This window comes from Cryptomeria japonica, chromosome 1 (assembly GCF_030272615.1).
Source record: "Cryptomeria japonica chromosome 1, Sugi_1.0, whole genome shotgun sequence".
Classification (NCBI taxonomy): domain Eukaryota; kingdom Viridiplantae; phylum Streptophyta; class Pinopsida; order Cupressales; family Cupressaceae; genus Cryptomeria; species Cryptomeria japonica.
This window is the reverse complement of record NC_081405.1, coordinates 132,037,014-132,061,609: the sequence shown is the minus strand read 5'-3', so window position 1 is coordinate 132,061,609 and position 24,596 is coordinate 132,037,014. Positions and strand designations below refer to the sequence as shown.

Sequence of the window (24,596 nt, the reverse complement as noted above, 5' to 3'; positions counted from 1 at the left end):
ATTAACATGGGTTAAGTTCTAATAGAGCCCAAAGGGCCTTGAAACTAACCTAAGAATTAAGATAATTTTGCTATCATTTTAATTATAATACACAAGTACTAGCTTACACAGGTGTATATCTATATATTTTACATGGTCATATACAAATAAATACATTTTGATACCAAGAAATGTACACAATATGCTCACCTTGAGACAATAATTGTAGATTATAGTTTCTTAAATTGAATTTCATAGATTAGTCTTCCTTAAAATATCACAGTAAAAGATCTTCTATGAGCATTCAACCAAAAATTTGATGTTCAGGAGAATGCTGCCACGTGAACCTAGTCGTGAGAATGTATGTCGAAAGTTCAAATATGCAAGAGTAAAAGGAAATAGGTTTACCCTTAAACCATCTTCAATTTCCACTTAAGGGGATGATATATGCAAAGGTAATATAAGGAGCTGGAAACTTGTAATTGCAGGTGAATAAATTCAAGAATCTCCTGGAAACAAGGAATATACTATACCTTGTATATAACATAAAAGCAAAGAAGGGAATTATAGTAAGGTCCTTGGAGGGGCCAAAGTAGGTTAAGAGGACTCAGAAGTAGATAGGGTTGCCCTTTAACAGTAGAAATACCTCTCTTGCAATTTATTAACTTATACAATCGCTTATTCTCTGGAAGGAGATAATGCATGGGAGTTACATAAGTGACAGCCAGACACTCAATTTTTGCAATTCATGACAAGCACACAAAATATTCTACAACTGTGATGTTAGTCTAAAATGTTCTTTTCATTTCTTCATGATATTAGCACCTAACTTGCCTTCGAATTTCTGTTGTAGATTAGAAAATTGTTGCTTTAAAGTAAGTAGACTGGAGACTCACCCACTTTCCATTTAAGGCAACTTTCTTTTCTCATTGACTAGGTATTGTTTATGCCTTTGGATATCCAAATTGGCTTGGCAATTGGATGTGTAAGGATCCTTGTTCCATAGCCTGCAAGATCGTCCAAGGTCTATATTCAATGGTTTTGAGCTTATGATCATTTCTTTGAACATCTTCCTGCATAGCTGTAGCCAACTGTCTCCTATAAGAAAGAAATGCTAGATTTTATCTTGTAGAGATTTACATTTAGCTTCTACTTGAGAAATATGTATTTCACATTGGTGTGGAATGTGATGAGTTCCCCACAAAGCTAGTTGCTCTCCTTATTCCTTTTGTTCATTATAACAGCTGGGTGTGGAAGAGCAACAAGTTTGTTTGTGGCTGCAAGGCATCACAAGTTTCAAAAGGATAAGTTATATGGACATGTTTTTCTTTTTTAATAAGGAATGATACATAAATAGCTGCTCTTTTAATACATGTAAATATATTCTCTCCTGTAAAAGCAGAGTGTTTTAATTGATAACCCATGATTTTCTTTAGGGATTGCTTACCATGAAGTATGGGCTCGAGTTTATATACTCGCAATTAAATGCTTAACTACTGCAAGGAAAATGACTTTCTCTTCTTTTTTCCAAATACAGTTTCTCCATATTCTTTGGAAGGATGATATCAAGGTAATCTTTCCTGCAATTTTTTAGATACAATCAGCAAGCTAGAGATAGTTGATAATCATTGAAGATGATTTAAAAACTCCATCTTGCACCTTGTTATTAGTGTGCATTGGAGTTTGTACACTTTTATCAACATTTATGAAGGACAAATCTCATATGGTGATCTCCATGATATCATTTTTTGTCCATGGGCATTGATAGTAGGGAGTTGTTGTCTTGGTAGTTGACATATAGGCGCTTGGCTGTAAATGTTTTGCAGTAGAATATATTTGTGGATTAACGTCAGTAATGCCATCACTGTAGTCAGTATTGTCACTAATTCATTCTTTAATTGATAGATTCTATAAAATTGAGCATAGCAGTGCAAATTGGTTCAACTTCTCATATTAAATCCTATTTTTTGGCTGCTCATTGATTTGATGGTGGAGGCAAGCTGAGGCGCAGCCTGCTGGAGATGTTTATCAATGTTGGAAGCAGTACACTTCAAAGCCAACTTGGGATTGGGTGTTGTATCAGGGTCACAGACAAGAGAGAAAGGCATTATAGGAGTGTATAAGTAGACTTGCCTGATGGCATATTGTCGTTAAGACAAATTTCCACTTCTAATAGAGAATAGAAAATGACTGAACTAATACAGGGGGTGGTATGCTCTTAATTTTATCATATTTATTTTAGAAAGAAATTTGAGGATGTCATACTTCATTTAATTCCAAAAGACAGATGAAAGTTATATTCCTATATGTTTCTTGAAAATCCTCATGCCTGCAATGGAGGACCCATTCCCACGTTCAAGTTCCTTTTATAAAAGACAAAATGCACACCTTCAAGTAATGGTGACAACTAGCTACTTTATGTTGGATGAGGCTGAAACTAATTAAAGTTTCTGAGATCAACAATTAACTTCATCAAGCCTTAATAGAGTTTGTTCAACAGCACTAGGATTAATTGTGGAGTAGTTGCAGGTATATAGTCTTCTCCTGAATCTTATGAAGGCTAGCACAAGACTTGTTAGTTGTTAACAAGCAATAACCCTCCTGTTGGTGCAGACGAGATTGGGATCACTTGCTTCTAGCCTCCAATGAGATTTGTTTAATTTTTACTGGCCAAATGCATCAATAGAATTTCCATTATGTGCAGTGCCTATATGTATGTGGCCATGTGCATAAAGAGGGTGTCAGTCTCAACCAAAAAATGTACTCATTGTACAAATGACTCCAATTAGAAAATATATTATGAATTTTAAAATGTAACCTCTAACACTACTACCAAGTACACAAAAAAACTAAGGACTTTACTGCAATGAACACTCATGCCCATTAATCTCTTCACCAATCCATATATTGTCTTGACCTTTCAAACATGCTAATATTGGTTACAGTTTTACTTTTAAACTCTTTACGCCTCATTGACAATGCACACCACTTGAAATAAAAAATCTCTATCAACACCACTACAAAACTAATACCACCAACTCAGAAATAAATGTGGTTAGAACAAACCAAACTGTTAATATCAAAACATAAACCAACCACAAGCTACCTATCATCTGGGGTAACAGACTATCAATGGTGCCACCTCCACATGAAGGCAAAACTTGCAAATTGAAACACATGTTCTTAGCAGTGAGATTTAATCAGTAGGCACATGCAAGTGTAGCAGTAGCAGAGATTTTGCTGACTTCGACTATAGGAATAGCACTAACAACAAATTGTTCCACCCTTTTTTTAGTTTTTGGGAAAATAATGGTGATTCTCAAATTGTTGAGTCATGACATCTTCAAATCTCTCATTGCAAGATCACGATCAAGGCTTCCAAAGCATCCATTTTCTATTGAATGTTTGCAAATTGATGCTATTGTTTTAGATAGTTTAGCAAACATCAATAACAACAACGACGTAACAACTGATTAACAATAAATATACAAAGTAATTGAACAAAACAATAAGTCAAAGGCTACCTTTGTTCTTTTGAAACTACATTCTCCTTCCATGTGCTCTCATACAGCTCAAAATTTCTAATGCCGCAATACCATCTTGAAAGAATAATAATCATATCATGCTTTTACGGTTTCACCAAATTGATAATAGTAGACTATATTAGTATTCATTGGGATAAACTTACATTTATTACAATATGGCTTTTATAAAGTCATCTCTTCCAATTCTCCTAGATAACATTAATTTAATTACAAATACCACTATGTCTCTAGGGCAACTTTATTACAAATACCATAAGTCACACTCCATGTTGAAGGAAGCATGGAAAGTCTTTGGATTATAATCACGCTTCGTCTTTGGATTTCAATCACGCTTCACCTATGGAGAAAGTCTTTGGATTCAATCACGCTTCATTTTGGAATCTCAAAACAACTATCAATAACTACTTGTAAACTGTTTACCATTTAGGTGCATGTATTCTAGGAATTTGGTGATTCCATTGAGTAGGTGTAGTAGCTTCAAAGCAAATATATTATGTTCCTTGGGCATGCCTCCATGAGATATTTTGCCCTATAGCTGTACAGGGGACACCTTGAAAATGTCCCCTATTGTTTTCAAATTTTTGTCCTAATCATCTTGGAAATGTCTTAGAAACATGGGGGCGACTTGATCTCCTCAAGGTGGCTGTCATCCTTGGACTATCTCACGAATGAATATCCTTGCAGCAAAAAACTTCAATTATAAAAAAGAAAAAAAAACTCAATCAATACAAAATTATTTAAATATATTTTTTGTGGGCCCCCATGCCCTAAATGAGTAAAAGAAGCCTCCCTCTTTCACTATGATTCCTTTTTACATGTGAACAAATTTTGCAGCTAAGTTGGAGGAAAATTAAATCATTTTGAGCAATGTTTAGAGGTGTAGTTGGAGAAATCAAAACTAGGGCAACATTAGTGAGTAATGAATAGTGATAGCAAAACAAGTAGAAGAGTTAAGCGATTCTTACTTTTTTTATTCTTTTCAAATTTTTTAAGAAAGACATGTTTGATTTTGTTGCTTTTTTCAATTTTTAGTTTCTACTTGCATTATTGTTTCACAAAACATGGGCAGCAGTAGTGAACATGAAATGGAAGAAAGAAATGTTGAGAGTTTCAGCCTTAACAGGAGTTCATTAGGGGTGTGGGAGTGTCATAGGGCAAAGAGAACAACCACAAAACCCATTTGAGTATTCTTCCACCATCTTAAAAGCTTATGGTCCTTTTAATTCAAAAAAATGTCCCCTCCAATCTGTGACAGCCCTCAACAAAGACAAAAAAATGGGGGTAGTAGAGTGTGTTTGTGTCATATTTGCAAGACAGATTTTAGAGGAAGCTTCGCTAGGGTATATTCTCATCTCTTGGGCTTTACAAGAGATGGGGTTAAAGAGTGTTCTGATATTAAGGAGGATGAAAAGGTAGATCAATAGATTGCATATGGAGACTAGTGCTAGTGAGAGGTTGGGGACAATTGCAAGTACGCTCAATATGTGAGCATGAGATGTGATAGTCTTTAATTGCCAAATTTTTCTATGCGCGTGCCATCCTATTTCATGTGACACATTTTTCTTACTTCAAATAGATGTTTATAGCTTTTGTTGGCCCCTCATTTACACCGTAGAGAGAACATAAACTGTGCTGTAACCTCCTTGACAAAGAATATTCTAAGGTGAGTGGTGATGAAAGAAATGAGGTAGGCTTGGATTTAGATGATGCTCTATTATCATGGGTGGGTGAATTTATATTAGATGTTGACTATTCATCAACATCACAATCACATGCACAATCAGCTCTTATTTTTTTAGAGCTATTGGTTGTTCAAGGAAGCATAAGGATGTAGATTTCCAATTTCACATTTTGAAAGAGGCCATAGAGGAGGTTGGGGCCTCAAATGTTATACAAGTGGTCACTAATTCAACATGTATGTGCAAATTAATGACATGATGGTGAAGGGTGGTTATAAGAACAGTTTTAGACCCCAATTTGTGTTAATGGATTGAGCAACACATTAAAGACATAGGAAAGATAATTTGGGTGAAGCAAATGGTGGCAGAAGCTAGAAATATCTAGATGTTTATTTGTAAAAACCACAACTCACTTGATTTTTTTAGGAGTTTTTCAAAGAAGGAATTCCTCAAAATTGTAAAGATTAGGTATATTGTTTATTTCATTTTTGTTAAATAGGATGCATGAGGTGCAAGAGCTTCCACAATTGATAATGGTTAATTCAAAGTGGAGTAGAAAACCTATTGCAAGCACTGGTAAAGAAAAAACTATCAAACCAAAGATCCTTGACGACGATTGGTGATCCACTGTGAGGCAAGAAATTGATGATTTTATTATTAAGTTTTTGATTTTATTGGTTCTAAGTTTCTAACTTTGCATTTGACTTCCAGTCTTTTTTGGTTTTTTGAATTTTTTGTGTGCAGAAATGTTTGTTCGTTTATCTCACCTATTGCAGATGTCATTATATGCTGATACAAACTCTCCTAGTCTTAGAAAGATTTATGAGACATTTGATAGGATGCTTGGGTAGATGAAGCAAGCAATTTGTAATAGGAACTCTAATTTGGCGAATTATGTGAGTAGCATATTAAGTGCATTGTGATGCGCCTATGGTACACAATGAACATCTGCTTTTTATGGCAGCCTTTGCTTTAGTCCGAAATGGTATACACCAAAGGTTGTGAGGTTGTTAACGAAGGCCCTTCAAAAAATGCATTCAAGTGAGAATTCAACTATACTTCACTTGCAATAGTTTTCTTTTTTGGAGCAAGGTTGTCAGAGTGTTTTGGCAGTGACATTGGGGTTAAGTGAGGCTGCCCTTTATTTTCCACGCTTTTTGGGCTATACATTGATAAGTTGGAGGCATTTGTTAAGCAAGACATCTGAGGATGGTATTCAGTTGGCAAGTTATGTGGTGAAACTACTTTTATATGTTGATGATCTTATCGTAATTTCAAAATTGGAACATGGTCTAAGAGAACATTTGAAGGCATTATAACACTTTTGTCAGGAAGTTGGGATGCAAGTGAACATCTCCAAGACCAAAATCACGATTTTCTCATTAAAAAGAAAGGATAAGCAGACTACCTTTCTCTTTGAAGGCAGCCCACTAAAAATAGTGAAAGAATTCAAGTATCTTGGGATTGACTTCCATTATAAGCTCGATTGGGAGACTTGTAGAACAAAAAGGATATAGAGAGGTTGGAAAGCTTCACACTTGCTTCAAAATAGGTGTAGAAAATCTGAACATTGGGATTGGAAAACCAAAAAAACCCTTTTTGGTTTGCTCGTCACACCAGTGGTCCTTTATGGTTGCGAGGTGTGGGGAGGCAGCATATCAAATTGTAGCTGGAGACAAATATAAAGAATCCAGAAACATCTTATAACAAGTAATCTCAAAGTTAAATCCACAGGCCCTTATGAAATTCTTCTAGCTGAAGCAAGAACTTTTCCATTGGAAGGATTAGCAGTAATCCGGTTGATAAGTTATTTAAAGAAGGTTGAAAACATGGATAATTAGTGTTGGCCTAAAATGGTGGTGGAGGAGATGCTTGACTGTAGGAAGAAAGCATGGATGAAGCAAAACGACAATTGGATGAACAAGTTGGGCATTGATTTGCATGAATGTCCTAATACCAATGGTGAAATAAAAAGTTATGTGATTGAAAAATTTCGGACTGCCATGTGGACAAATCAGATTGGGCAAAAAAAAGCATATTACATGAAAGAGTTTAACCCAACAAAGGACCATGGTGAAAAATCATATTTAGGGGCAGCTATCAAAGGAAAAGTGAGGTTGTTAGTTGCACAATTGAGGACGGGGTCACATCATCTTAAATGTGAGATTGGTAGGTGGAAAATACCCAAGGAAACTTGGGAAGAAAGAGTTTGCATGTTTTGCAACAAAGGGGTAGTGGAAATGGAATGGCACTTCATAATGGAATGCTTTGGCTATGAGGATATTCATACCTAGTACGAAAATAGCTTAAAAGTTGACACCATGCACCCGTTATTTGAGGAAGACAAGATCAACCAAATAGCTAGCCTTCTAGTCAAAATTAGAAGTAGGAGATCGGACATCAGATGTCTCCCAAGGAGTCTTGGAGACATCAGATGTCTCCCAAGGAGTCTTGGAGACATCAGATGGGAGATTCCTGCAAGTCTCCTTGCCCCTCAAGAGACGCCTGGGAGTCTCCCAAGGAGACTTGGAGACGCCTGAGAGTCTTCCAAGGAGACTTGGAGACGCTTGGGAGTTTCCCAAGGAAATTTGGAGACGCCTGGGGGTCTCTCAAGGAGACGCCTGGGGGTCTCTCAAGGAGACTTGGAGGCGCTGAGACGTCTTCCAAGGAAACTTGGAGATGTCAAGATGTCTCCCAAGGAAACTTGGAGACATGAAGATGTTTCCCCGTCTCCGGTGGTGGTGGCAGGATGGCGGGAGACATTGCGTCCCCGTCACACGTCCTGGAAACGTCCCCAACTCCGAGACGCAGCCCAAAAGGGGGCGAAACACGTCCCCGTGGAACACTGCAGTTTGAAGTCTATGTAACCTGCATTGAAATCAATAAACCAATAAGAAAATTGAATTTAAGATGAATTGTGAGAGTTCCTAACCACTAATCTCTTGATTGTTAATCAAACAAAGGTCTTCAGAACTGATCAACAAATCTCAAATTCAATCTTTCATCCAAGTTTTCAACACAATGCTTGCACCCTGTCAATAACTTCATGAAATTCCTTGCAAACCTCTGTGAATGTTGAACCTATGACTACCCTCAATACGAGCAATGACTCTTAAGTCTTAAGTCATAAACCATCTATGCTCCAAATGTTACATGCCACTTTGTTGTCTCATAGTCTTATTTACACCTTGTTAATGAATGGACAAAACTTATCAAACCAAAATCGGATCTCACAGCCATCCAACCACAATTTCATTGCTTTGATTAACTCTGCTAAGTTTGACTCGATACTTTAATTGATACACCGTAATACATAAATATTGTAATTTAACCACAAAGTTCATCTAAAAACCTCTCTATAAATTGCTACTATATTACTTCGAATAAGTAAGATTCATTGCTCGAGTTGAAATCTTCACCTTGACACCATGAACAATTCTCATTCAATGCTTTTATCAGGTGGCTGCAAAAATTGGATCTCACAGTCATTTCAACTCAATTTCATTGCTTTATTCAACTCTGCTAAGTATGATTCGCTCTTTAATTGATACACCAGAATACATAAACATTGTAATTTAACCACAAAGTTCAATCTAAAAATACCTCTATAAATTGCTGCTATATTACTTCGAATAAGTAAGATTCGTTGCTTGAGTTGAATACTTTACCTTCAGAATGGCGTTCTCACCTTGATGCCATGAACAGTCCTCATTCAATGTTTTTATCAGGTGGGTGCAAAAAACATTTCCTCCACACTCATAACATCAGCAATAAAATAGATCATGAGCTTGAATGATACACAGTAGCGTGCTCGGCAGAAGCAATCCTTTTCTAAAGATTTGTATGACAGAATCTTTGTCTAGTTTTTGTAAGATGCTGGCTGGGCATGGGAAATGGCTTGCTAACATGACAAAAGGAAAGAAGATGTTAATACAAATATTGCAGCATACAAAATTAAAACCTTTTGACAGTGGTCACATTCAAACTGGCAGTGTTTTGGCACTATTTTTTCTCCTACACAGGCAAACAACAAAAAGAATATTGATGCATCGGAAATTAAAAATTTGAAGATATAAAATTGTAAGTTCTATGCTTGGGTTTTCTGGCTAACTTGTGGCTTTGATGAATATTATTGATCACCAGCATTCACTGATACAGAGCCTGCCTCTTGCTTCCCCCGCTTTATGCATTCAAGTATATTTGTGTTGGCTTGTAATGTCCCCACTTTGAAATATAATTTAATAATAAATGATAATAAAAAAATTAAAATACAAAAGAACAAAAATAAAAATAAAAATAAAAATAAAATATAAAAGAATATATTTAAGATTTGATTAAAGTTAATGAATGGTCAAAAGGCATGAAATGATAAGTTGTGACTCCCCCAAATATGAGGTATAAAAGGGAGGAGAGAACTCATTTGAAGGGGGGATAATTTGGGAATGAGAAGTGCAGATCTGATTGTGAAAGGTTGTGTCCCTTTCAAAGGGCAGAAATAATGAAGAGTCGCACTCTTTCAAACAGTGTGTCTTGCCAAAGGGCATACATGATGAAGAGGTGTGACCTCTCCCTCAAATTGACAGATATAAAGGAAAGGAATCAAAAGCATCCAGTAACAGCACCATGGATCAGATCAGATCAGAACTGTTATTAAGTTACAACCAGTTACATCCTTGTTCTTGGCGGTATGCATGGGGATGTGTTTAATAAGCATGCTTAATATATGAAGCCCGATAATGTTCCTATGCAGAATAAATATAATATTAATATGGACTGCAATATGTATGACAGTCATATTTAATTTCATATATATTCATGATACATAAGAAATTATTGCTGTCACTATTTAAGAAGATGGGAATGAGATGTTCCAAAGAGGGGCAGTCTAAATCCAAGCAATATGTTAAGTCCCAATATAGCGTGGGGGTCAGCAACCCATAAGCCTTGAGGGTATAGACCCAAGATAGGTAAGGGCTTGGATTTGTAAACTTTGAGGGAACCTATTGTATTTGGTCTCTTAGCGCTTTGGTAACATACATAGACCCTTCTCCCTTAAAACTGAAGTAGTAGCAAGGTCTGATAACTATATTAAGAACTATGAATAATGAAATTAATCATCTAATGAGGAAAATAAATAAGCACTTGTTAATAACTAATAAGTTGAAGAATATCAATGACTGGCTTCATGATTAGTCTCTCAATCAATTTTAGTATATTGAAATAGATTAATTATGTTGATCAGGTAGGGGACATTACAAATGGTATCAGAGCTTTGATCCTGCCATCCTGCAGGGTAAAGATGAATCAATGAATCATTCTGGTCAATAAGAAGAAATCTAAAAATACGTGTATGCTCTATGTTTGCATATATCCATGTGTATGCTTCGCGTCTTTCATGTGTTGGGCAAATCATACTTAGCCCAAATCATACTTGTTCTTAATTTAGAACGTCGTCTTGTAATCTCTATATATACGCTCGTATATTGTTGAATACATTATCCAATTATTGAATCATTCATTCAATTTATTTTTCATGGTATCAGAGCGGGTCAATGGGATTCTTTAAAGTTTGGCGAATTTTTTAATAAAAATTCATGGCCTTCTTTCTGGAATATTTTCCAGATTCTTTTTAATAAAAAAAACGATTTTGCTTTTTAGAAGGCTTTTTGAGGGTTTCTGGTTCGTGGGCGAATTTCTTTGTGTTGGGCAGCAGTTCATGTTTATTTTTAGTGTTCTGGAGATTTTCGGGCCTGCAACCTGGTGTTTTTTTTGCAGATTGAAAATTTTCCTAGGGTTTCTACAATTTTCGATTAGGGTTTTGACCCTTCAGTTCAAGTCGAAAATTTATTTTGCTTGCAGATTTTTGGTGGGTTTTTCGAGACCTCAACTGGGTCGTCGTCATATTTTTCTGTGTGCATCGTTTTTCGTGCCTCGATTTTTGAACCGTCGGATTTGTATTCTGTTTTCAGATTCTTGGTGGGTTTTTCGATTTCTTTTCTGGGTTGGTCTCAGATTTTTTTGGGTGCTTCGTTTTTCGTGCCTCAAATTTTGTGCCAGCAAATTTGCTTTGGAATTTAAAAACAGATCACAATTTCTGCTATTTCTGTGGATGTTGGGATTTTTGCTTTTTTTTTTGGGCACCATTTATGCTATTTTAAGTTTGCAGAATTTTTTTAATTTTTGGGTTTCTTCCAAACCTCGAAATTTGCGCCTTGAAATTCGTGCCAGAATTCTCTCCCAGGGTTTCAGATTTTTTGTGCAGCTGCTTCTATTCTGATTTTTGAATCAGATTCTTCTGTCTCATGCTTTTACTAGGTTGACCTTGTTCAACCTCCATTTTCGTGATGGCATCTTTGACCAACATCATGTTGGAACACAAACAAAAGTTCAACAGCTGCCACAAAACCTGGAAACACTGCATGTTCATGATATCTGAATATCGTTGCCTTGATCAGATTGATTTAGGCTAGACCTCGTCTTACAGGTCCCAGGGTTTTCACGATTTTTTCCTGAAAAATTGTCTGTCGGTTTTCTGATTTTTTCCACAAAAAATCATGGGAGGGTTTTCACGATTTTTTTCCTCAAAAATTGTTCGCAGGGTTTATAATTTTCCCTTAAAAATTATCTCATCTGTAATCCGTGATATTCTCTTTTCAAGGGTTCCCATTTTAGGGTTTGACGGTTTTTTCCTCAAAAATCGTGCTTTGTTGCGGTCAGTTTGGTTCACACCTGCCAGGGCGAACATCTGCAACCGTGGTATCTTGCAGTCAGTTTTGGAGTTGGTACTCTTTTGCAAAAGGGTTTGCTGATTTTTTCCTCAAAATCATTGTTTCAGGCTTCAGTAATTCGTGTGTGCCAGATCTCTAATTCGTGTGTGAAGGCTACATTAGCTTGGATTGCTTTTGGTATTCTTGGTCATTAACACTTTTCAGATCCAAGGAGGGTCTCCACTGCAGCAGAGTGTTCTTTTCATTTGTGATCAAAAGGCCTGCAGTGTCTTCTGTAGGGTAGTTAGTAGATGGAATGACCATTAAGGGAGGGTATTAGAATATTTAATTATATTTTAGTCACCTATATTTAGTTCCTTGTTTAATGGTCATTTAGCTTTTTAGTTAATTAGTTTTTAAGTTTTATTTAGCATCTAGCTTTTTCTTTTTAGTTAATTAGCTTTTAAGCTTTATTTAGCGTTTAGCTTTTTAGTAGTTCACTTTAAACGACTTGTTCTTAATTTAGAACGTCGTCTTGTAATCTCTATATATACGCTCGTATATTGTTGAATACATTATCCAATTATTGAATCATTCATTCAATTTATTTTTCAGTATTTGGTCTCTAAGCGCTTTGGTAACATACATAGACCCTTCTCCCTTAAAACTAAAGTAGTAGCAAGGTCTGATAACTATATTAAGAACTATGAATAATGAAATTAATCATCTAATGAGGAAAATAAATAAGCACTTGTTAATAACTAATAAGTTGAAGAATATCAATGACTGGCTTCATGATTAGTCTCTCAATCAATTTTAGTATATTGAAATAGATTAATTATGTTGATCAGGTAGGGGACATTACATGGCTGCCAAGTGCCACAATACAAGCTATTCTCTTATCCATGTGATTTAAAGCAGCATTGAATATAAAAATCATTTTGGCACCATCGACAATCTCCCTGGTTGCAAGGTATATGGGATAGACAACTATGATTTTTTATTAATGAACTTTGACTTCTTAATTGTAGCTGCATCTTTTTTTCTTGGATTGAACCTTAGACTTTATAATACCAAATTGAATTTGGTAGAGCAAATACACAGATTACACCATGATTGCAGCCAATAAGAACAATTTGTATATTGATTCTTTGGGATATCTTTACCTATTCAGGATTAATTTTACATTTGCTTGCTTTGGCTGATAAAGCTTTTCATTTCCCATAGTTAAACTAACCTAGCAATTTTATGGGAAGTATTCCCTCAAACTACCATAACCAACAACGTAAAACTAATAACATTATTTATTTAATAACTATTACTACATCAATTTTATTTATTAGTTATTAATAAACTAATAGTCTATGGATTTAATACAAAATCTCCAATACAAACCTGATGGATAACAAGCATAGCCTTATGTAGTTAAAAACAGAATGAAAGAAAATCTTAAGAATGAATGCCAGGCTCAAAAAGCAGCAAGAAACTAAAGCAACTCAAATGGATAACCAGAAAGGAAAATCTGAAGATGGATATGGTATTCAGCATAAACTCATTTATGACAGGCCAATCAAAAGACATAATGTGAATCAACAAGCAACTGACAAGCAAGAGTGGCAACAATCGAGTTGAGAATACTTTAATAAAATGTTGTGTTTACCTAGCTAGAGAAGCAGATTAAGCAGAGTACACACATAGACTTTCAAAACATGAAAGAGAGGATTAGATCAACTATAAAAGCATTTAATCATAGGTAAATGTATGTGATAAAACCAGAAGTCACCTCAAATTTCACAACATGAAAATGTTGAAACACCAAACTGGGAAACCATTTAATAGAAGAAAACCTCACGTGTACTGAAATTTGGCAAAATTACAATAATCTCAAGGAGAGCTGAAGATGAGTAAAAGAGAGTAGAGAATAAGTTAGACTCGGGCTTAAGAGAACACCTATTGAACACTATATATATAGTAAAGAATGTAAGAGTTTCTAACTCCCTCATAGTAGTTGCCAACTTCCTAAATATGTGATGGACGTTTGTGACTCCCATGTTCCCAAATTTTGGTAATAAGTCCTCGGGTGAGGGCAAAATAATCTCAGGATAAAATATTTAATGACACTTTAGGACATTTGATTACCCAAATAAAGGTTAATTTCCAATAAAACCTGTAAACTTGTTCCTTATGGCATTGTAAGGCCCTGTCATAAGTCTCTTGTGTTCTTTGGGACCTTGGAAGATAGTGGGAAATAAGGTTTTGGGGTCTCTCCTGCAGTTTCTTTTTTATAAAACTTGTTACGTTACTTTTTGAACTTATATTCACTCTGTGACCTCCATAAGTTACAAGCAGATATGAACATATATTACTGAATATTTAACGTTACTGTTATATGGTAATGTGAAAAAATGTAATGTCAAAATGTCATCAAAACATTGATGATTGAGTTTGACACTAGACGGGAAAACGGTGGCTGCATGAGAAGGGCTGATAGGTATATGTATTAGGATAGGTTAAACAATAAAGCAGGTAGATTTTCCAAGCTGTAGGGAGATCATAAAATGGTAAACTATTATACTTGGATGCTTAATATAGATCTGGAAGATGTAGTGCTTGGTTCATATAATTCTTGCTAACTTCTATCCAAATCTAAAGGTTCATTGGCCTTGGGTATTAGAATGCACTCTAGGAGGAATTCGTTGGTTCCTCTTAGAAATATCCAGTCTGCCCCCCATAGATCTGGACGTTCATGTATGTACATTTTTTGTTCTTGCATTGGACCGCTGATGGCAACAGATGGTGACACTCCATTATTCTCACCTGAGATTTTACTGCAAACATGTTTCATGATGCTTTCCTGCTTTGATTTTCATCAGCTCGTTGTTTCATTTAGGGCCTTTTTAATACATGCCTATTAATACTTGTTTTTGGATCACAAAGTTAAGGTGTGGCTGCTTCATGATTTTCAGAGCCTAAGGTTCTTTTTTCCTTCGTACTTTCTATTGTATTGACTTGTTTGTATCTGAATGTACTTTTGAATCTCCTTTACTTATTTTGGTCACTTGTAGACATTAATACGCTTTCTTTGTTTCTTTCTAAGACTTTTTGCCTGAACAAGAGTCTGCACATTTTGTTGTTGAATCTTTCTTAAGTTTTTTATTTGCTTAGCTACTTTTGCATAAAGCCTTTACTAAAAAGAACCTAAAAAAAGTTTTTCCATCTTCTAGAATAAATTTGTGTTAGTTGAGAATGATCTTTGTGAATAATATTTTTTGGTATTGTTTGCAACATAGGCATCTCAATCTTTTGTGGACTAAATCCCAACAATATCAAGATCATGAATATTTTCAATCGGTGTTGATTGCTAAAAAAAGATACTGTGTTAATCTTTTTTTTGTTTTAAAAATCAACTATATGTTGCTGCATTAGAACACATCTATGGTATATGTAGTTTTTTGTTTAAGGACACAAAAGGGAGTTAAATTTCTTGTATTTTATTAAACACCAATTTGGAATATTTGCTACTCTGCTTTGTTGCTTAAAAGCATGCTATTTCTAATGTTATCAGTACATTGGATTTAGTGTTCCTGGAGCCTAATTTGATTGTAAATTTAATGCTTTTTATTATAATTTAGAAAGTTCTAATTCTTTTGGCTTATAGATTAATATTATTTCGAAAACTGTTGTTCATTACGCGTGTTCTCTTTAATTCTTTCAAGACTACCAAAGTTGAATCAATATCTATATATCTTATAACCTTCTAACACTGGAAGCATTGACTATAAATTAACTTTTGTTATTTAGAAACACTCATTACTGAAGAAAGTTAATGCACCTAGAAGCACCCATTAAAGGAACCAGATGAAATTTCCCAGTAAATAATTTAGTTATCACTCGACAGTCTTTTTTTAGTCTTTTATTTTCTGATTGGAAATCTGCTGTTGAGTTTGAAAATCTGTATTAGATGTTCTTATTGTCATTCGTTTTCTATTCTTTGCAGAGCATACTTTTCCTACATGTCATCATTACTATGGCTGAAATCTTTTATCCTATATATGTGATCGAAAGGTAAGATGCTTTAAAGTGCAAATTCTATGTCAACAGGTTATAAATTTCTATCTCATGTGCTTGGCTTCTCTATCTCTTTATTGCTTAATTAAATGAAAATGTAGTAAAAATGCCAACATATAGTCTGCCTTGTTGAATTCTAATGATTTTATGGTTAGACATCTTTTGAATGTTGAATTATAAGTTGCACAACTTCAAAATGGAGTGATAGGGAATAGACAAGTGGGGAAAACAAATTGATGAATAGATAAATTGGATGGATAACAAAAAAAAGCCAAGAAAATTTTGCAAAATCATATACTTAATATATGGCATTTGAGATGGTAGTAGGAGGTCCACATTCTCATTCTCAAGGCTCATCATTTAATCTGAACATAGGGGGGTCGCTCAAGGAACTTAATTGTGGAACCCAATAGTTCTTGGTTTTAGTCAAATACATTTGCACAATTCGATAGGCGTTCCCCTTATCAACATAAATTGCAACACATCAGTGCTAGCCATACAACATCACTAGCGTTGTGCCACTTTTAGTTGACCTACGTGTGTTCCACAGTAGTTTCAAACATATCTGGAGTGTTTTTGGAGCTCAAGAAACATCGACATTTTAGCTATGCCTAGGTGAAGCTCTACAATACAAGCTGGTCTTTTCAAAAACAAATTATTGTCCACCATCAAAGCATATCTAGAAAAGGTAGCTCTGGATTGGTGGCATCAAAAGTATTCTTTCCTGTTTGGACTTGAATTGATTAGAACTCTAGGTAGTGGACAACATGGAAAAACTCAAAAGAATCATCTGTCCCTTGTGCATCAACAGTGTCAAGAGAAATATTGCAATATGTGCAATACTTCGCATCATTGTGCAAGTTTAACAACCTTCATGCCTCGCTCAAGCTCTTGTGTTGTTTCATATGCCACCATGTAAACTTCAAGAACTCTTCATGCCTCTTGCAAGCACTTGCGTTGTTTGGTGCGCTATCATGTGAATTTTAGCATCCCTTCACGCTTCTTGCAATCGCTTGTGTTGCTTTGTTCAACACTTGTCATTGTGCACCGCCATTCACGACTCTAAGAACTATTGCATCGTGTACCACCAAACTTGACCTTGTGCACCCTTACACACAACTTAGCACATTGGTCATGGCATGGCATCGTGCATGACTTTGCATAACTTTGTGTAGACATTCGATAAATTTAGTAGACTTGCATGTGGACAATTTTGATCCTGTAGCAAAATGCCAACAATTAGGAACCACAATTGACAAGATAGTTGGAGTGTCGACAGTTTAGAATGAATCATTGCACTTCTGATTCTTGTTTTGAAATTGTAATGTATTCTTTATATACACACACCTCTCACATTAAGATCAATTATATGAAAGGCATTGTACAATTGTAGGCAAATTAGTTAGATTTGTTTTCCCTTTCTAGTAATGGGAATCTTCATTCTTAGACACAATATTTGTAAACAAACTTTGTACCCTATTCATTTTTGTTTGCAAATAGAATTAGCACATATTTGCTAAAGTCTTTTGCTTCAATTGAGTGATTGGTTTGTTGTCTTTCTATTTGCATTAGCTACAAAACCATTCTTCATAGGAGTGATTTTTCCTTTGTACCACCAAGGTTATAGATCTTTAGTATGAAAGCAGAAATTTTGTTACACCACTTGCCATTAGTTAGATAATTAGTATTAGACGCATGCATATCTCCATCGTTGCAGTCATCGGTAAGGTTTGCAAAGGGACAAGTAGCCTACAAATGAAAGAATCCTTTTTGGCATCTTTGGATGAGAATAAGCATGCCTACTCTAGGAGGTCTAACATCTCCAATGCCACAATGAATGTTGCAAGATGCTCTCTAATCAAAGGAGAAAAATTTCAGTCTTATCATGGAGCAGCGAATGGATCTCACAATATGCAACATTCAAGTTGCTGATCCTATCTTGGATGGTCGTTTACAAGCTGAAGATAGATGCACTCTGGCCATGCAAAATCCACAACATGAGCTCTATGTGAAAGGAGACTAACTCATGTGTGACTTGAGCTTGAGTTGACATAGTTCCCAGCACATGATTAGTTAGACATTAGTGCACCACCTTGATTAGTTTAGACTTACAGTGCACATATGATGATATATGAGAATTTGGTAAATCCATGTCATTCTCTACAGTTCAATTCAATAAGCTTGTTTGGTAGTTTTGAGAACCACACCAAAGGAATTAATTCCAATTTGCTAAAGTGAATGGGGTAAGGAGGTCTAGATCTTGGCAAGGATGACCAAGGCATCATCAATCTTCCCCATCTATTATGAGATTATGCAACATTGGTTTGGGCTACACTAGTTGCCTCGCAAGAAAAGAAGGTTTTATATACTTCTCCACACAATCCAATGCTGATGAAGCATCTACATTGCACACTATATCCAATAGTGGATGTGTCTCCACTTGTGTGACAAGTAGCTCTAGACAAGCAAGAAATCTACGTGCACCCCAACAATGTGTATCACATCAATAGGTTCACACTTCTTAGTGCTCTACATGGGATCAAACTCGTGTAGGTGTGTAGACTTCTAGTCATCTCTGTGCAACAATGTCAACCATGATGTGCATGTCAGCTTGTGAAAGAACATTACACTGTTCACATGCACAACACATGAAGTTGTTCTTGGCAAAGACCTATAGCACACACCTTAGTTACATGCCACCATTGTGTGTATAGAGGGCATACAACTGAGAGATGTTGGGATATTCATTCTTTTGGTCTTTGTGGAAGGCACAATTGTTTACAATTCACTTGTTGGTTCTCAAACATCCAGAACATATGACACTGCAATTGTTGAAACAACATTATGGGTGGATGGACCAAAATAGGTGGGGAAATATCACTTCCTTTCTGGATTATGATTACAAGTGCAAAGCCCTGCATCAAGCAGTTACAGTGTCTGCACTTGCATGACAATCAGCTCCAGACTAGCAAGAAATCCACATGCACACCAACAGTGTGCTCTATATTGAACAATCTCCTAATGCTTTTATATAGCTTTTTATGAAACTTCTTAAACAGGCCTTGAACCAGCTTTATGTACAGATTGTCTTTTCTCATCATCATGGACATTGCATACCACAAAGCTACAAGTACCTTCTTTTCTTATTTCATCGATAGTCTTCTGCAATTTTAATTAGCTTGCTATGAAGTAATCACTTTTGTTACCATTGATTTCCCTTACACAATTGCCAATAAACTGCCTCTGAACTAGAAATTCACCAAAATTTAACTACATCTTCAGTAATTCTGCATGCGGTCTTTGACATGCCTTTTATGTCCTTAGATATTGAATTACTGTTCACCCATAGAACTCTGCTAATAGCTCTTCGAAATAATTTAAGATGTAAATCATAGAAGTGAAAATTGCAAAAAAAAATTGCGGTTCATCTGAAACTGTCAATTTTGCCATAACAAGTCTAATTGCCATGCTGTTTGGAAGTCAAACCTGGTCTTTAACCCTGAATCCTCATTAATTTGTGAAATACATAGGACTAGCTCACTTGTTAAAACAAGGTTCTGAATGTTTTAATATATACCTACCACTTTTTTGGCTTATATGTGCATTTGATTTGCCAAATTTTTCAATGTTTTAAACACGGTTGTATCAATTCTCTGTACGCTTTTGATGTACAGGGCCAAATTTGATGTAAATGGAATTCTACCAGTGTATGATAACTGGATATAATGTATTCTGTATTCTACCACTTTAAATGTATGATAACTTGAATGTTGTTATATACAAATGGGTTGATTTGACTGCTGTACTATTAGCTTGGCTTTGAAGCTTAATCAAATCATATAGGATTTAAATGGTTGTCTATTGCAAATATCAGGAAAACAGGTGTCAGGATTGTAACCCTCCACAACATATGAGTAGCATCATATGGTAAAAACCCCGAGTTCAGATGTGATTCCAAGAGAACTATACCTTCTGATATATTCCTCAAATCTTTATTCAAACCATTGCATCTTAACCATATAAAAATTCATGCCTTCATGCTTTGTCAAGATGTGGGTGAATCTGTGCAATATCAACTCTCGCAACTGTCATGCCACAAATCTATTTTGTGCATGTAAATAACAGATCTACAATGACCAAGTCATCAGGGGTCCCACTGGTACTCTCAGCAAATCTCTCCAAGACAGCTCAGAAAGCATACCATGCTATCATGTGGGGTTTTATCACATGACCAAATCAACAAAGTACTGCATAGGACTGGATTCTGTCAAAAACATTTGTAAAATTTTTTCAGGATGTGTTCATGCTTTTTCACAGTCATAGTTTTGTTTTGGAATCAAATTATATAGCTGTATTTAATATGTTAAAGCATTCTATATGCATGCACTTATATCTCCTACATGCATAATAAGGAACAGAAGATACTTACTCCACATGCATGTTTCAAAAATTATGTCTGCATGTTTTCTTTTGCGGGTTTCTTGCCATTGCTTGTACTATCTGCAGTCTCTGATTTTATTAGTTTAATAACATAGCTCCTGTTCAGTATACATCATACAGAAAGCTGAATTTATTTTCCTAAATTGTCTTGTCCATGTCAAAAATTAACCATTTGAAATTATGGTTGGATGAATCGATTTAAAGCTCTTAGGTTTGATTCTTTGGTGGCAATCTAGTATAACATCTCCAAAATGATGCTAGTCTGTTCTTCATAAACATTGTGGCTGGTTGCTGAAAGTGTCCTCATTTGGGTAATTTACCTACTATGTAAATCTGTATAATTCGCAGGTGTCATTCAGCGGTGTTATCTGGCGTGGTACTTATGCTATATGCAAGCACAATTTGGCTGAAATTGGTGTCCTATGCACATACTAATCATGATTTAAAACTTCTTAAAAGTAATGGTGAAAAGGTATGGGAAATTATGCAAATGTGAGGGTATATTGTGGAATTTTTGATAAACTTCTCATATTTTATTATAACTGCTTGCACTTGTATGAATCATTTGATGATCTTGTGAATATATGCTGACGTCTTCTTTCTTCCTTCCAATCTGATGTTTTATGTGCTTCTGAGGCAGCCAGAGGCATTTGTGGATTCTGCTAGGGTGGACTATCCAGCTAACATCAATTTAAGAAATTTGGTGTACTTTATGATTGCTCCTACATTATGCTATCAGGTATAGTACATATCTCTTTCTTTGTGCTGAAGTTGGGTTTTTTGAGTTAGTCATGTGTTAGAATCTGCCAAAAGCATAAAAATCCCATTCTAGGGTGAAATATACTCTTAAACCCTTATGCGACAAATGATTTAAGAAACAAACTAGCAGAATCGGGATAGCTTCCAAGAATGTTAGATGAGCACAATATGCTAAAACAAAATATTGCTCAACACAAATGCATGAACCAAAAGCTGACAATTGCATGAATGAATACAAGCTAGAAGAGTCAATACATAAATAGAAAAGAGAGGAGACAAATACAGGCAACAAGGGATGTAACTGTAACTACCAAATATAGGTGGGAAACTAAAGAAAACAAAAAACCTACATTAACATCGTGTCTAGACAAAAAACATGCCAGTGTATCATGATTAATAGAGGTTGAGAATAGATAGCGGGTTGAAAGCTCGTCAATTACATTTAACAAATTCATTTGTTAAATTTAGATATAACTAACGCCAAACTACGAACAAGATATAATATTAATATAATGTCCCGAAACTGATTTTTTAAAAAAAATTTACAAATATTTGATGAAATGCATAAACCCTCATGTTATCTGATTGCCAAGATCCCGATGAGGGCAAGGTGAGAGTATACAGTGATTTGAGACACTTAACTTTTTGCCAGCAAGCCACACCGGTCTAAAATGAATGCAACACTAGATATAAAATCAACAATAAATTTTTGGTGGTATAGCCATCAGACTTAAAGTTTATTCTTATCTGCTGGAAATAAAATAGATATAAATGTCTTGGTGGCATAACATCCAAACTTACATTGCTGAAATGACTACAAATTTAGATATATTCTTGGCAGAGAAGTGCTCAAAAAATTACATAACAGAATATGAGCTTATTAGTAACCTCTCACTATATATATTCAACCGCATATGATAATATAAATATATTCTATTGCTGTTATAGAAATCTGCCTCTCAGCTATAGTAGTAATCAATGCCCAATTGATATTATGTATATCTGATGATACAGCTGTAAATGACCAGCACACTGAAACAAACAGCCACTTCAAATATCATTGCACCCCTTCAACAAATGAAGTGATTCATGCTTGGGACGGTACAACTGGCTCTATATGGTACAATAGGCACTACTAAGGAATCACGGCACTTTACAACTGAAATATTAGCTTTAATATTAATTCAATCAGTTACAGCAGTGTGGTCTCTTTTTGCATTTGTACGGTCTCCCTAACAAAGTTAATAACCAATATTCATTGAGCAGCCAACAAGGAAATGTCACGGCATGTTATGGACCATTAATCAGCTAATGTAATGATCGGGATTTTTTGAGGCAAACGATAATAAAGATATTTCTTTAACAGCTGCAACGACTTGGCAAAGGATATACGGCTGCTTCCAAACATTCATTTGCCATATTATATGGTACCACTCCCCTCAAACTTCATATGGAAAACTTCATAACACTCTCAATTTCCTTAAAACATGTACATCGACATTCCAAAAGGAATAAGATTTGTTGTTATCACTACAAATTAAAAGGAATATGGTTTAATTTGAAACCTTTTAACAAATAAAACTAAAATATTTACCGAATTTGAAATCCACAACCATACCGAAATTTAATATGCTCATGAAAATTTGTGTAATTCCTAGGTGGAATCACCAATTGAGAATCTAAGAGCTTTTGTTCTGAAATTCCAATATGATCTCAAGTATTCTCAAATTTGGATCTTGCACTTAAGGTGTTTTGTCCTTGGATTGATTTTGAAACACAAGTAACCTGAAAATGAAAGAAGTTGATGATATCAAATTGCACATCTCTCCTTTTAGCTTTTCCCTTGTTTTGTTGATTTGTTGAGAGAATAATTGAATATTAATGCTCTCTTTTTTTCCCCCCTCCACTACTTTATTTTAAAGTTTGTATCTCCCCTCTTGCAACCCTTTCCAATTTTAGTTTTTAACTCCTATTCCAAAATATAGAGAAAAGATAAAATATTTCTAGGAGTTTCAAATAGCCTTATTGTGCCCCATTTAGGTGGCCCATAAAAATTAAATATTAAATGTCCTTAACAATAATTTTCAAAATAATATTAGGACTAGCTTAAAGTCTAGGAATACCCCTAGCCCTTCTTCCTTGTTCACACAAGAAATCTTATAAATTTCCTTTAAAATGTTATAAAGTAACTAGGACAAACCTAAGTTATTATTTCAAAATGATTTCCCTCACCTTACCCATAAGCCCATAGAAAATAAAATAATTGGCTTAGGCACTCTTGATTATCTTCGGTCCAAAAAGAGCAATGACAAGTAACCAATTGCTGCATGGAGCATAGTTACCAACGATGGGATTTTGATTCTTATTAGAGTCGACTAATATACTAGGATAGAGGAAAAACTTATGATTATGTGACAGAAAAACATTTGTAATAGTATTATAATCTTTGTAGCAACATTAAAGGAAACACATGAAACAATATGCAAACCACACAAGAAAAACATCGAAGACACCAAATTAACGTGGAAAACCTTTACAGAGAAAAGTCTACCACCTAAGGACCATCGCCAGTTAAATTATTCAAAATCCAATGATTCAATACAAGTCTCTTTATAGAGTCGTAATCTATTGGCATGCAACATACTCTTCTTCTATGATCATATTTAGTTTATATCAACCTTCGCCGTATTCACAAAGTCCAAACATCCTTGGTATATCCGTTATTACAAATAGTTGCAGGCTTATAGCTGCAGTACCATCCAACAAGGAATCCCAATTGTTCAATTGTCTAAATACTAAATAGAATACCAAGTCACACTACCATAACATAAACATATCATGACGCCAACATGACTTCTCATATGGGTAACCACTAAAGATAATAAATTGATGTTGGTAACTGTTGAGACATGGACCAGCTAGGACTCAAACCTAGGGCCTTCCATAGGCTGCTGGAGTGCTCTACCACTGAGCTACTGGACCCTCTTGGACCAGTCCATCGTCGGTCCGGGTGTGGCTTATTTCCAACACCAACACCCCCCCTTAAGCTACACCTCTCGTGTGCTTGGGGCTCCTAGCTTGGACCTGGCTCTGATACCATGTAAATGATGTTCAATTTACATTCAATATGCAAGTTATATTCTATTAAATAATCTTGTTGTATATATTATAGCCTTAGTGTATGAATCTGACTATCTTCTTGTTTGTGGCAGGTGAGAGGAGCATTTAATAATTTCTATGTCCTATCTCACAAATGCCACTCAATATAAGTATTAACAAATGGGGTACAATCAAGCAATGCCTTGATCGGTCATGACCGATCAAGACATTACTTGATTGTGCCTCTTTGTTTATACTAAACAAATGCATGTTTCAACATTAATGTCAATCGGTGTGGAGTTATTATAACAACCGATGTC

The 24,596-nt window shown here is 35.3% G+C and overlaps 1 protein-coding gene across 1 annotated transcript in view; it reads left to right on the top strand.

Annotated features, from left to right (window-relative positions):
- The window catches only part of LOC131063050 (diacylglycerol O-acyltransferase 1A), a 95,143-nt gene that overhangs the window by 12,829 nt on the left and 57,718 nt on the right, over window positions 1-24,596 (top strand). Inside the window, exons 5-7 of the mRNA XM_057996827.2 lie at window positions 15,908-15,975; window positions 20,767-20,890; window positions 21,059-21,157. Coding sequence (XP_057852810.1) covers window positions 15,908-15,975; window positions 20,767-20,890; window positions 21,059-21,157 — 291 coding nt within the window. The remainder of the gene's footprint in view (window positions 1-15,907; window positions 15,976-20,766; window positions 20,891-21,058; window positions 21,158-24,596) is intronic.